The 15,267-nt window shown below is 41.8% G+C and overlaps 1 protein-coding gene across 6 annotated transcripts in view; it reads right to left on the bottom strand.

Moving 5' to 3' along the window:
* PIK3CG (phosphatidylinositol-4,5-bisphosphate 3-kinase catalytic subunit gamma) overlaps positions 1 to 15,267 on the bottom strand; it is a 43,464-nt gene that overhangs the window by 14,031 nt on the left and 14,166 nt on the right. For all 6 annotated transcript variants that reach the window (XM_081535915.1, XM_081535917.1, XM_081535916.1 and 3 more), the window contains 3 exons: positions 14,789 to 14,919; positions 13,699 to 13,810; positions 12,202 to 12,359 (listed from right to left, as the gene is read on the bottom strand). In XM_081535915.1, coding sequence (XP_081392041.1) covers positions 12,202 to 12,359; positions 13,699 to 13,810; positions 14,789 to 14,919 — 401 coding nt within the window. The remainder of the gene's footprint in view (positions 1 to 12,201; positions 12,360 to 13,698; positions 13,811 to 14,788; positions 14,920 to 15,267) is intronic.

Genomic DNA, 15,267 nt, shown 5'->3' with positions numbered 1-15,267 from the left:
CCAAACGCCTCCATTCTCAACTAGAAACAAAGAGGAAGTCAAATACTACTGTACACAGCCACAAGAATGAGGAAGTAACCTCAGGGCCATAAAACAGAAACTCCAGAAAAAGAATTCAGTGCTGACAGGAGAGGGAAAAATAACACTCATAATAATACTCATCAATGAGAAAGAAATGCTCTCACCCACCTACTTTTCATAATTAATAATGTGGCCTCTGTCTATGAGAGGAAGGAAATAAGGGGGAAAATGATATTTCATTTGAAGAAGATTTCATTTCTTTAAATAAAAATCATTTTTATTTGATTTCTTTAAATTAATTTAAATAAAAAATTTGTATGGAAATATAAGAAACCTCAAATAGCCAAAGCAATCTTGAGAAAGAAGAATGGAACTGGAGGAATCAACCTGCCTGACTTCAGGCTCTACTACAAAGCCACAGTCATCAAGACAGTATGGTACTGGCACAAAGATAGAAATATAGATCAATGGAACAAAATAGAAAGCCCAGAGATAAATCCACGCACCTATGGACACCTTATCTTCGACAAAGGAGGCAAGAATATACAATGGAGAAAAGACAATCTCTTTAACAAGTGGTGCTAGGAAAACTGGTCAACCACTTGTAAAAGAATGAAACTAGAACACTTCCTAACACCATACACCAAAATAAACTCAAAATGGATTAAAGATCTAAACGTAAGACCAGAAACTATAAAACTCCTAGAGGAAAACATAGGGAAAACACTCTCTGACATAAATCACAGCAGGATCCTCCATGACCCACCTCCCAGAATATTGGAAATAAAAGCAAAAATAAACAAATGGGACCTAATTAAAATTAAAAGCTTTTGCACAACAAAGGAAACTATAAGCAAGGTGAAAAGACAGCCTTCAGAATGGGAGAAAATAATAGCAAATGAAGCAGCGGACAAACAATTAATCTCAAAAATATACAAGCAACTCCTGCAGCTGAATTCCAGAAAAATAAACGACCCAATCAAAAAATGGGCCAAAGAACTAAACAGATATTTCTCCAAAGAAGACATACAGATGGCTAACAAACACATGAAAAGATGCTCAACATCACTCATTATTAGAGAAATGCAAATCAAAACCACAATGAGGTACCATTTCACACCAGTCAGAATGGCTACTATCCAAAAGTCTACAAGCAATAAATGCTGGAGAGGGTGTAGAGAAAAGGGAAACCTCTTACACTGTTGGTGGGAATGCAAACTAGTACAGCCACTATGGAGAACAGTGTGGAGATTCCTTAAAAAACTGGGAATAGAACTGCCATATGAGCCAGCAATCCCACTGCTGGGCATACACACCAAAGAAACCAGAATTGAAAGAGACGCGTGTACCCCAATGTTCATCGCAGCACTGTTTACAATAGCCAGGACATGGAAGCAACCTAGACGTCCATCAGCAGACGAACGGAAAAGGAAGCTGTGGTACATATACACAATGGAATATTACTCAGCCATTAAAAAGAATACATTTGAATCATTTCTATTGAGATGGATGAAACTGGAGCCCATAATACAGAGTGAAGTAAGCCAGAAAGAAAAACACCAATACAGTATATTAATGCATATATATGGAATTTGAAAGATGGTAACTATAAACCTATATGTGAGACAGAATAAGAGACACAGATGCATAGAACAGTCTTATGGACTCTGAGGAAGAAGGTGAGGGTGGGACGTTCTGGGACAATAGCATTGAAATGTATATTATCATATGTGAAACAGAACACCATTCCAGGTTCAATGCATGAGACAAATGCTCAGGGCTGGGGCAATGGGATGACCCAGAGGGATGGGATGGGGAGGGAGGTGGGAGAGGGGTTCTGGATGGGGAACACATGTGAACCCATGGCTAATTCGTGTCAATGTATGGCGAAAACCACTACAATATTGTAAAGTAATTAGCCCCCAACTAAAATAAATAAATTTATTTAAAAAAAAATAAAGATGAATTAATCAAGAAAGAAAAAAATCAATCACTTGACTCAGCAATGTCTTTAGAAGTTATTTTGGCAAAACAGAGAAGGTCACTAATTAGCAGACCTAACAATGTAGGAATCTGGTAAATCCGAAAGAAGAGTGTGTCCAACTCTTTGCTGTGCATTTTCGGAGTTTGACTTAGGATTGTCTTAAGGACTTAGAAATGATTCCCAGACTAGCTCTGTCTACCAGGGGAAAGGCTGTACTGCCTTTTTCTCAAGTACTTGGCTAGGCGCTCATTAGAAATCTACAGGTTACAATTAAACTGTTCTACTTTAAATATTCTAACTAGACTGTAGGGGTGTGTGTGTGTGTGTATTTGTCTTTTAGCTTTGTTCCAAAAGAGGGTTGAAGGTGGATTATTTAGATACATAAGAGTCACAATAACATTAATTAGAAGTGGGTAGTAAAAGCAAAGGGAATAACACAGGAAATGATCCACAATGGGTTTGGAAAAGAGACTAATTTAAAACTGTATATCACAAATCCTACAGACTTGCTAAGGGCAGCCTTCAAATAAATCTTCAGTCAAAAGGAAAGGTGACTGTTACTTCATCCAATGTTCAGAAGATTAAAAAAAAAATCTATTTGTTTAGGAGAAACACAGCTTTTCTGGAGACCAAGACCTGACAGAACTTTTGCAAGAGGATCTTTACAAGGAGTACACTTTGTAACATGGTGAATAATGTTCTCGATAATATTCTGATGGTAGACAAAACAATTCTCTAAGAGAAACTAAACACAGAGAAGGATGCCGGTTGGAAGGTTACTCTTGATAAATGTTTAGAAGTAACAGGGGTCTGATCTTAGGAACGGAGTGACATCGCATGCTGGTGGATTAATGCACAAATCCAAACCAAGGCCATCTCTCCAGTCTTGTATTCCTATCTTTCCAGAAAAGTGATAAAATTCAGCAAAGCTTATCTTAAGTTCCCATGCAAGCCTGTATCTGGCAGAGAAGTCACATCAACATATTCCAGCTCCTACCCATGGCTGATGCAAACCCTTCTCTGAGGGCATCTTCCCATGGAGAGTGTGAAGAAAGGGTGAAACTTCAGGCTTCAGACCTGGGTGGAGGAGGCTAAGCTCCACGTCATTAGTAGGCCAGGGTGCAAATCCCAAGAGGATGCAGATCCTTTATCAACTCAGTATAGTATGAGCAATTCAATAGATAAACTCTTCTCCCTGTTGAGCTATAATAGGCTTTGATCACATTAATTTGTGGTTAATCAATTGAGCTCCAAGTGGTTTCTTTGCTTGGCTCTCTACCGCCCTAATCCAGCCAGTTCACTGCTTCAAATTGGGCACAAAGTTCCCTTCTTGACTCAAATTCTGCTATCAATTAAGTTCACTCACTCAGTCATGTCCGACTGTTTGTGACCCCATGAATCACAGCACGCCAGGCCTCCCTGTCCATCACCAACTCCCAGAGTTTACCCAAACTCATGTCCATCAAGTTGGTGACGCCATCCAGCCATCTAATCCTCTGTTGTCCCCTTCTCCTCCTGCCCCCAATCCTTCCCAGCATCAGGATCTTTCCCAATGAGTCAACTCTTTGCATGAGGTAGCCAAAGTATTGAAGTTTCAGCTTCAACATCAGTCCTTCCAATGAACACCCAGGACTGATGTCCTTTAGGATGGACTGGTTGGATCTCCTTGCAGTCCAAGGGACTCTCAAGAGTCTTCTCCAACACCATAGTTCAAAAGCATCAATTCTTCGACGCTCAGCTTTCTTCACCGTCCAACTCTCACATCCATACACGACTACTGGAAAAACCATAGCCTTGACTAGACGGACTTTTGTTGGCAAAGTAATGTCTCTGCTTTTCAATATGCTATCTAGATTGGTCATAACTTTTCTTCCAAGGAGTAAGCGTCTTTTAATTTCATGGCTGCAATCACCATCTGCAGTGATTTTGGAGCCCCCCAAAATAAAGCCTAACACTGTTTCCACTGTTTCCCCATCCATTTCCCATGAAGTGATGGGACCAGATGCCATGATCTTAGTTTTCTGAATGTTGAGCTTTAAGCCAACTTTTCCACTCTCCTCTCTCACTTTCATCAAGAGGATTTTTTAGTTTCTCTTCATTTTCTGCCATAAGTATGGTGTCATCTGCATATCTGAGGTTATTGATATTTCTCCCGGCAATCTTGATTTTAGCTTGTGCTTCTTCCAGCCCAGCGTTTCTCATGATGTACTCTGCATAGAAGTTAAATAAGCAGGGTGACAATATACAGCCTTGACGTACTCCTTTTCCTATTTGGAAGCAGTCTGTTGTTCCATGTCCAGTTCTAACTGTTGCTTCCTGACCTGCATACAGGTTTCTCAAGAGGCAGGTCAGGTGGTCTGGTATTCCCATCTCTTTCACAATTTTCCACAGTTTATTGTGATCCACACAGTCAAAGACTTTGGCATAGTCAATAAAGCAGAAATAGATGTTTTTCTGGAACTCTCTTGCTTTTTCGATGATCCAGTGGATGCTGGCAATTTGATCTCTGGTTCCTCTGCCTTTTCTAAAACCAGCTTGAACATCTGGAATTTCACAGTACACGTATTGCTGAAGCCTGGCTTGGAGAATTTTGAGCATTACTTTACTTGCATGTGAGATGAGTGCAATTGTGCGGTAGTTTGAGCATTCTTTGGCATTGCCTTTCTTTGGGATTGGAATGAAAACTGACCTTTTCCAGTCCTGTGGCCGCTGCTGAATTTTCCAAATTTGCTGCCATATTGAGTGTAGCACTTTCTCAGCATCACCTTTGAGGATTTGAAATAGCTCAACTGGAATTCCATCACCTCCACTAGCTTTGTTTGTAGTGATGCTTTCTAAGGCCCACTTGACTTCACATTCCAGGATGTTTGGCTCTAGGTGAGTGATCACACCATCGTGATTATCTGGGTCGTGAAGATCTTTTTTGTACAGTTCTTCTGTGTATTCTTGCCACCTCTTCTTAATATCTTCTGCTTCTGTTGTGTCCATACCATTTCTGTCCTTTATCGAGCCCATCTTTGCATGAAATGTTCCTATACTCTCCCACATATACTTAGGTTCTACCCATTCCAGACAACTATACTTTTCATTCATAAAATATTGATACTAAATAATAACTCCATGCCTTTTCTCATGTTCTTCTTTCTGCCTGGCTGTTCCTTCCGCTCCCTTCATCTGCTTGGCAAAATATAAGTGGACTCAGATCTTAAGGCCTCCGATGAAACACTCCCTTCATTGCCACACCCCTCTTCTACCCACCTGGGCAGGAGTCATTGCTCCCTCTGCAAACCATGGGTGAAACCCTCAACCACAAAGCTGTGTGCGCATCTCTTCTGTGGTGCACTGGGTCGAACCTCTGCTCATGTCAGCTGGGCCCAGCAGTGCGACCTCCACATTGCTAATAATCTGCCAGTGCATGATGAATGAATGCTTTCTGTGCCAAAGCCAAGTTCAGTGTGGGGCAAGACTCACTGCTTTAAAATTAGGGTGGAGACTTCCCTGGTGGTCCAGTGGTTAGGACTTCACTTTCCAGTACAGGGGGTGTGGGTTCAGTCCCTGTTCGGGAAGCCAAGATCCCACATGTCCTGTGGCCAAAAAGCCAAAACATAAAACAGAAACAATATTGTAACAAATTTGGTAAAGATTTTTTAAAAATGGTCCACATCAAAAAAAAAAAAAAAATCTTAAAAAATAATAAAATGATGGTGAATCAGGGACCAGTCATATATAAAGAGGGTTCAACTGTAAAGGTTCAAGCCTTCCCTGGACCTGGTACAGGTCCCTGAAGGTAGTCATGTGTTGAATGGGTGTATTCTCATGGACCGGGAGAAACAGGGCCTGGTGACTCCAACAGGATGGAGCGGGAGGCTGAGAAAGCCCGTCCTGGCAGGCAACAGGTATAGACAGTCAGAGGTGTAGACAAATGCAGGAGTCACCACACAAGGAAGGGAATGGGAGCCTAGGACTGGGGAGTGATGGTGATGTGACCTCAGTCCTCAGAGGAGTGTCGGACGCTGGGATCTCTGTGGTGCCCTGGCCCCTGTGGCTGGAGTCAGGGAGAGCACATGACTCTCCATCAAGGCAGTAGCAGGAGGGAGCATGGTCCCAGTTCTAGAGGCAAGTAAATAGGCAGGGCTAACAGGTTAATAGGAAAAGCTGAGGGTTTTCCTATAATAGCCTGGGATCTAAGATAAAAGCAAGACCACAGCAGAAAAGGATTTTGAATAAAAGTTCCTAGGCATTGGCGCTAGGACCCTGTGTAGCAACCTGGTGCAGGGCTGAGCCTGATGGCTGAGGGGCCTGGGGATGCCCTGGCTTGGGGACAACACTGCCTGTGGTGGCAACACAGCAGAGCCTCCTAAATTAAAGCAACACCAGGAATAGACTCCAGATCTCTCTCTTATCAAACCCTTCTGAAGAGTGACACCTAGGGGCAAGTGCCTTTTAAGTACGCTCATCACCACCCATGTGTGAACTGTGTATGTGAAGAGGTCAACTCCCTTGACTTCTTCAGCTCCATCTGACACACATTTGCTAAGTGCCTACTGTGTGCAAAGAACATCTTCAAAATGCTTGCCTCCGCAAGGCCAAGTTTCATTCTCCTTGCAAACGATATTGAATGTACACTCTAGGTCTATACTGCATGTCCTATTTGGCGTGACGACTGCTCTGATGGGGGTGGGGGGAAGTCGTGTTTATGTCAGCAAGGAAATCTCTACAAATGTGATTAGGCATCAGATGACATTTACATATCTGTATTATTTACCAAAACATTAGGTTTCATAATTAGGCTTACTTCCTCTCTGGATGTATGGTATTTAAAATGCATTTTAAAGGCTTATTAACTAACATCCAGGCAATGGCAGCCTGTGAATCTGTGCCTGTCACCACTTCATAAACTCACTAAATACAATGAATTGTGGGGAAGGAAGAAACCTGAGGGGTTCCCTAGTCTCATCTAACTCCTCCTGGGGCAGAAATTGCTCCTCTACCAACTGGTACCACGTGCAGGATGCAGGTCAGATGCGGTCCTGCTCTGATGGATCCTCTGAAGGCAACAGGCAGGGGGCTGTGGCTGGGATAACACCAGAGACCTCATCTAGAAGGGCAGTGAAGGATGTTCTAGGGAGGAGGCCTGAGCATGGGGCAGCTGAACTGGGGGGAAAAGCAGAGGAAGGCCTCTTTGACCGGGTGAGAGAAGGCAGGTGAGAGCCGTAGGGTAAGGCTGGAGGGGAGCAGGGTCTCCGAGGAATAGCATCTGGCAGGGCAAGCTTAGATGTTCAGATTTAATTCAAAATGAGATGAGAAGGCACTAAACAGTTTAAGGAAAGGGAGTAACACTGTGTCCGGTTCTTAGGTTCAGTTTTTAACCAAATTCTGATTCATTTGGTCTTGAAGGTGATAGCAATTGGAATGGGATTAGAAGTCAGATCCAAACTCAAATTCAGCATTTTTCAAATTACAATGTTCTCTCCTCATTCTTTTCCTAATCCAAATGACAAAAGAGAAGTAAAAAGTTTGAAATATTTAAAGCTACAATGATACCATTGATGGAAGAGCTTATTCAGGTAAAAGACAAAGTGCTTAATAGAATAAAGGAAACAATAGAATAAAGTTAAAATGCCAGGCTGGAAGAAGTACAGGCTAGAATAAAGATTGCTGGGAGAAATATCAATAACCTCAGATATGCAGATGACACCACACTTATGGCAGAAAGTGAAGAGGAACTAAAGAGCCTCTTCATGAAAGTGAAAGAAGAGAGTGAAAAAGCTGGCGTAAAACTCAACATTCAAAAAACTAAGATCATGGCACCCAGTCCCATCACTTCATGACAAATAGATGGGGAACCATTGGAAACAGTGAGAGTCTTTGTTTTCTTGGGCTCCAAAATCACTGCAGATGGTGATTGCAGCCATGAAATTAAAAGATACTTGCTCTTTGGAAGAAAAGCTATGGCTAACCAAGGCAGCATATTAAAAAGCAGAGACGTTACTTTGCTAACAAAGATCTGTCTAGTCAAAGCTAGGGTTTTTCCAGTAGTCATGTATGGATGTGAGAGTTGGACCATAAAGAAGGCTGAGCACTGAAGAATTGATGCTTTTGAACTGTGGTGTTGGAGAAGACTCTTGAGAGTCCCTTGGACTGCAAGGAGATCAAATCAGTCAATCCTAAGGGAGATCAACCCTGAATATTCATTGGAAGGACTGATGCTGAAGCTGAAGCTTCAATACTTTGGCCACCTGACTCATTGGAAAAGACTCTGATGCTGGGAAAGATTGAAGGCAGGAGGAGAAGGGGATGACAGAGGATGAGATAGTTGGATGGCATCACCGACACAATGGACATGAGTTTGAGTAAGCTTCAGGAGATGGTGATGGATAGGGAGGCCTGGTGTGCTGGAGTCCATGGGGTCACAAAGAGTCAGACATGACTGAATGACTGAACAACAACATCAACTAAAATGTTGGCAGTGTTATTTTTGGAAGGTGATATAGTGGGCAGCATTTTATATCTTGATATTTTAAATATTTTATTGGCTTTTGTTTTTTTTAAGGAAACATTTACTACTTTTAAAATTTAGGGGACTTCCCTGGTGGTCCACTGGTTAAGACTCCACACTCCAATGCAGGGGGCGTGGGTTCCATCCTGGGTTGGGGAACTAAGATCTCACATACTATGTGATGGGACCAAAAAACAAAATTAAAATTTAGTAAAAAACTACATTCTTACATAAAGTAAATGGGAAGCCAAATTTCATTTTCCAGCGATATCAATGTATTTGTTTGGGAGTATGTTTTATAATTGGTCAGGGACATATCAAACAAAATGATCCTCAAATACACCACCAGTGGGAAAACCATTGTTTTTTTTTTTAATCTCTTTAGTAAAGCAGAGTTATTTCCCCCACCCCCCGCAGAGAATTTATTGATCAAAATCATCATCATTGCAACATATCTGTTTAGCACCCTGTGTGTAGGGTGCTACTGAAAGCAAACAGATGATCTTGGGTTCAAGTAGTGGGCCTTGGTGTGCCTAATTACAGCTTGTTCCTGAACTCTGCCCTATTCTAGAAATGACTCATGAATCTGCTCCTAGGTTCGACCAGCTACTTCAGAAAGGAGAGGAGGTGGGATAGAGCCACACTTTCCTCTTTCAGTTCCCCTGACTCCAGTCCTCTCATCACGAACTCAGTAGGCTTTTCCGTTTTTGTGGAGCAGGCTCCCCTCACCCTTGACAAAAGTGGGTCAACTCTTCAAGGTGATTCAAATGTGCTGCATGCATTCATGAACCTTATCAATTCAAATTTAGTGGTTCGCTGGAACCAAGAACAACTTTCCTTCAAAGAATAAATATATACGACGCTTCCTACCCAACCTAGAAATTGCAGCTTAGTCATACAAGATCCTTGGATGCTCTTTAGAGAGTTGGAAGATGCTCCCTTCCCCTGACCTTGCAGAACTTCATCTCAAAAAGGAGCACAAGGTGAGAAACAGAAAATATTCTAGAAGGTTTAGTAGTATTTAAAAAAAAAAAACAAAAAAAAACACACACACAAAAAAACACAACTGTAAGCAGGTCTGAGTCAAATGATGAAAAAACTTGCTGCTCATTTTTGTCAAGCTGGAAACTTTAGAAATTCTGCATATGTAACGTTGTATACATACATGTATAATATAAATGTTTAGCCTTTTTCCTCTTGAGAGTGAGGAGGGGAAAAGGCGAGGAGACCAGCAGAGAAGAGGGCTGGCTGGGCAGGCAAAACAAGCAGAGTTCAGACCCCTTCTTGCTCCTTAATAGGAACAATGCTATTTTTCATATTTTCTATATTATAGTGGTGCTTGAGATCTCATTTCACAGAGGGCTTCTCATCCTAAAAGTGTTCAAAGTTTGAAGAGCTGCTGTTATATATGTGACAATGGAGGCCTCGTTGATTGAGTTCCTGCTGTAGTCTGGGTCCTGGGCCAAGCATTCTACATATTTCATGTAAATAATCCCTAAAAACCCTACTTGAGGTGGGTCTTAGAATTCCCACCCCACAGAGGAGGAAATTGAGGTTCTGAAAGGAAAAGTAATTTGTATTATATTCGTAGGCTTTAAGCAGCAGAGCCAAGATGCACACAAAAGTTGGTCTGCTCCAAAGCCCATCCTTTCAACTACAATACCATGCTGATCTGTTTAAGGTTCATTTACAGGCACTTATAGAGTATGCCAGTACTGTAAAACAGTCATAGATAAATACAATAAAATTGACAAAGGTATGTTTTTGGCAGTACACACGCACCTAGAATGTTGCTTTAATGAAAGCAGTTCTAGTGGCTCAAAAAACAAGCTTTCAGTCACAGAGGATGTAGAAATGCTTCCAGACGGAAGGGACAGACTCCCTGCAAAGAATTGTTGCTTTGGGAGGAAGCCGTCTGGACAGGGAGTGAGCCTCCCCAAACCCCAAGTCTTTTCATTAAAGAATATTTTGAAACTTAAAAATGACAACAAGGAAGACTAAAGGGGAAGTATTGCTGGGATTTGTGGGGTGATACGGGCACTATAGGATGGGAATTTTGTCAACAATAGTTCCGATGAGCAGTCATTTTAGGGACAACCCCTGGCCAGAAGGAAGAGAACATACATAGAGAAACATGGAGAGACTGTTGTGAGGTCAAGACCCTCGTGTCTGAGTGTTTAAATGGCACTATTGCTGCTGTGTTTGTTCTAAGCAGATGAACCCCATCTCCAGGAGATGAGAAATGAGTATTTATTATTTGTTGCTATTGTTTAGTTTCTAAGTCAAGTCCGACTCTTTTGCTACCCCATGTCCTCTAGCCTGCCAGGCTCCTCTGTGCATGGAATTCGCCAGGCAAGAAAACTAGAGGGGGTTGCCCACCTCCCCCCAGATGGTAAAACTCTTCCAGGTTGTGTGTGTGTGTGTAACCATTTTTCTCTTCCAGAAAGCTGTCACAATATGTGATTTTTTTAACCTTAAAGAAAAACAGGACTGAAATGTGTCAAATCCCTGGAAATAGTCTGCAACCCAGTTGAGTTTACACAGAAAAACACTAAAAGTCCTAAGACCATCTGGCCACAGAGATCTCAGTTTCTCTGACAACACCCCTGGTGCTGTGGAAGGGGAAGTCTGGTAACCACCACATCGAAAATCAGCCAGGAGAACAAACAAGCACAGACAGGTTTCAAAACAACACATTCCAGTTCCTGTTTCCCTGAATGTCAAGGCCCATGTCATCTCCCAAGGTTAATATGAGCCTCAAGAAGACACTCAGAAAAGAGAGTGAGTCCTGAAATGCTGGATGCCAATCAAACCATGTTTCAAAGGTGTTAAGGGGGAGGCTGTTTAAAGGGAGCTCGAGAACAACATGCATATAAAGTAATCACTCTTTGCTACTGCTGGTCTGGTTTGTGTTTTGATGGCTTTAAAATAGGTGTATTGCAGTAGTCAGGACAACTTTTCTGAGTTCATTCACAGTTATTAAATTTGAAAGAGCAAACATTTTACTCCTCAGGTATTTGAATTACTATTTGATAGTCAAAAATGGATGTAGACCAGGAAGGAATAATAGAGAAAGTCGAATGTGGACACCCTTAAAGAGATGGGAGACTCATAGAGGAGTGGGTAGACAGGTGAGCGGGACAACCCAAAGCTCTTGGGACAACCTATAATAGAGCTGACAAGGTTTCCAATGAGAGAAGGGACCTTCCTTTACAGAAAGAGACAAGCAAGAATTCCTTGTGTTATTAATAGTAACTGATAAATACACACCTGGAGCAAAAATCAAGAAAAGCTCACTATCATTGGTGAGTCCTAAAAAGACATGCAAAATCTGGATATTCTAGGCAGCATCTTGATTAGGTAAATATTCAAAGGCTAAACCTGCCCACCAGGAGGTTTCTTAAAAGCCCTCTCTTAAGGGCCACATCATCCTGCTGTTCTATATTAACCAGTCCCATTGATGATGGAATACTCCTACTTGCTGTTTGGTTTTAGGAGGGGATGACTGAGAAGCATTATTTTGTACTTTGGAAAGGAACAGAAGAGACTGGGAAGAGGTGGGGCACAGGGGGTGGGGGGAGTCATGCGAGAAACGGGTGGGCAGAGGCAAGAGGAGACTCAAAGCAAAGTGAGAGGTGAGGGCTGCAGCACCATCTGGTTGGTATTCCCAGCAGGCAGTCAAGAGGGAAGCAATTACCTGAAATTTCTGGAAGTGTAGACTTGTCTTCTTTCCAGAAGTTCCCATCACAAACAGGAAGTCTGGAGTTAGCACGAATGGCACTCTCTCTTTATTAATGCCCAGGAAACTTTTATAATTCCCAAGAATGTGCCCAAAGTCAATATGAAATAGATTTCCTTAAGAAAAGAAAATGTCTGACGTCATTATACCAGCAACAGCACTTGCAAACAACACCCTGGTCTGTTCATTTCTGGACATATTTTGCAGTTGACTGAAAATGAGCTATCTTGGGTGTGAGAGCTATTTTTACTCTCTGCTTGTGATATATTTTGTCTTAGCAGGTGTGTGCAGTAAGTATCCACAAAGCACTGTTTGAAACATGCGTGGTTTTGATACCCTTCTGATGCTCTTTAAATGACAGCCAAATATCATTAAAAAAATTCTTGTCTCAGAACTATTCTTACAAATATAAATCCAAACTCTCTGGCGTATATATGTCATCATTATGCCCAAGACTCTCTTACACCCTTTATGGAACTCAGGGGAGACAGATGTCTCATTCTTACAAATAAAACATTGAATTTCCTTTGGGTCAGTTTCTACCATATCACCATCACCATCACAACTCCCTTCATCTCTTTTCATTTATTCAGCCCTCTGTCATCTGAAGGGTGCATTATCTCTTGATTCCCAAAGATAATCAGCAATTTACCCCAATACAGTGTTGTTTGTTTTTTTTTTTTTCCCTCTGGCTTCACTCTTAAATTGGGGCTTCCCTGGTGGCTCAGATGGTAAAGAATCAAATTTCTTAGAGAAAAATGTCATGGCATGCTGCCAATACTGACCACTGTTAGTCAGTGAACCAGAAAGGATGGGTAAGTTAGGAAGGCGCAGCATTTTAGATTTAAGGGCATTGGTGACTTTAAAAACATCTTATTTATTTGGTTGAGCAGCATGTGGGATCTTAGTCCCCCTACCTGGGATCAAACCTGTGCTCTCTGCATTGGAAGAATGGAATCCAACCACTGGACCCCCAGCAAAGTCCCTTACTGGTGACTTTTTTGTTGCTTCTCTGTACCATCTGACATTGTTGATCACATCCACCTTCCTAGCTTTCCAGCTACCGTCCAGCTTGTCCTTCTGAAGTCTTCTTTCCTGCATCTTCTTCCATTACTCACTCCTGGGTCCTCCCTAGGGTGATTACAGCCTCTGTGTCCCTACACAATAATGACTTCTAGATCTGTGCTCCAACCTTGACTTGCATTTAAAAATTACTCTGTCCTGGATGGGGGAGGGGAGGTGGGTAGGGTGAGGCTGGGAAGTTAGTATTTAATGAGCTCCCATTAGGTAAGATGAAAAAGTTTTGGAGATGGATGGTGGTGATGGTTGTACAACAATGTGAGTGCAGTGAACGCCACCAAAATAGACACTTAAAACTGGTTAAAATGGTAAATTTTATGTTAGGCATATTTTACCATAATCAGAAAATATTACTCTGTAATAAACAAAACTCACCTGTCTCTGAGATCATAATATTGTCATTGTGTCTGTCACCTATCCCAAGAACAAAGGTTGCCACACAGTAGCCAGCACAGGAATAAACAAATCTCTCCACCGCTGCCTGAAACTAATTAAAATGCATCTGAATATTAGTTGTGTTCTAACTACAAAGAGCAGCATGAATCTATCATAAAGGACTCCCCAAAAGATGCTATTCTGGGAATCATTTTCAGGGAGAAAGTCAGTATGCTTGGTTTCATTAAAGTTTCATCTGTGAGGTGCCAACTTTCTCCATTGCCCTCCTTACATTCTAGGTGAAGATACAGTGACTCACAGCATGAGAAGGAAACAATAGTCAAAGGACAACAGTAATGTAATCAAAGGGTTCACTGCCTCTCCATGCATCACTTGCCAACAACAATTCAGACCCCATAATGATTCCTCCTTTGTTGGTGAACATATGTTTTGCTTGTGACCACTTAAAGTATGCATGGGTTCACAAATCCACAGTATAACAGGCTAATAAATTCTACTAATTATATGCCCTCCCCCAAAAGGCTGCTACCCATGCAAACAAGAAGCGCTAATCCTGTACAGCAGAATTTTAACCAGCAACCAAGCAGCCTAACCACATATCTTGTGAAGGACTCGCACATGTACTTCCAAGGAATGGAAGTAGCATTTTCAACATCCCTAATTTACCATTTAGATTAGGGTGCAGGGGTAAATTGCAAACTACTTTTTATGATCTGGAGTGTTTCCAGATCAGAAGGAGTTTGTCTGTGGTAACTAAATTTTTTTGCTGAATGACAAAAATAGATGGTCTGAAAAAGTGCTAACAAATTATGTCCCAGAACCAAATTTTATGCAAAGCAGGCCTGATAATCAAAAGAGAAGCAAATGCTCAGTGAGGTCTGAATGAGTGCCTCTGTTTTGCACAGATCTACTATGTCACCAGCATTTAAACCCCTATGAGCTCAGGAAGAAAGTGCTCCACACTGTGTTAGGAGGCATGGCAATGCAGACCCTTTGAAAACGTGTCGTTAGACTGCTGTATCTCACAATTTCTCAGGAACCTTCAGAGTGGGGAGAAGCAGGAGCTCACCTTTTCTTCAATAGGGCATTTTTCTTTGAGCCAGTGACTCAGCACTTCATCTTTAAAGGCTCCCGTGTTGCCCACTGTGCTTTGCTGAATTTTGGCGATCGTTGTGGCATCTTTTACAATCTCAATCATTCCTGTGGGAAGATGCACAGATCTGATGTGAACTGGAGCCGAGCACCTGACCCAGAGAGGAATGGCTGTGTCTTTGTTCAGTGGAGGGCAGAGAGCTTTCTCAACCAGAAGGTTATTTTCCAGGTTCATGCTGGTGGTTTCCTTATGAGGAAGAGAAAGAAAAGGAGGCGGATAGGGAAGTTGTGTGGGACCTGCTTTCAGTATCCATGAATGAAAAGAGGAAAGGGCTGGTTTTTGATAAGCAAAACCATTAATATGCCAAGCACATCTTTTTTCACTTGGCAACCTGTTCCTTTTTCTTTTTTAAATTCCAGAGTCAAATGGGAAGGCTGTTCTCTACTTCTCAAATT

This window comes from Giraffa tippelskirchi, chromosome 10 (genome assembly GCF_054371585.1).
Source record: "Giraffa tippelskirchi isolate mGirTip1 chromosome 10, T2T-mGirTip1v1.2.pri, whole genome shotgun sequence".
NCBI classification, from domain to species: domain Eukaryota; kingdom Metazoa; phylum Chordata; class Mammalia; order Artiodactyla; family Giraffidae; genus Giraffa; species Giraffa tippelskirchi.
This window is presented reverse-complemented; position numbering and strand designations above follow the sequence as displayed.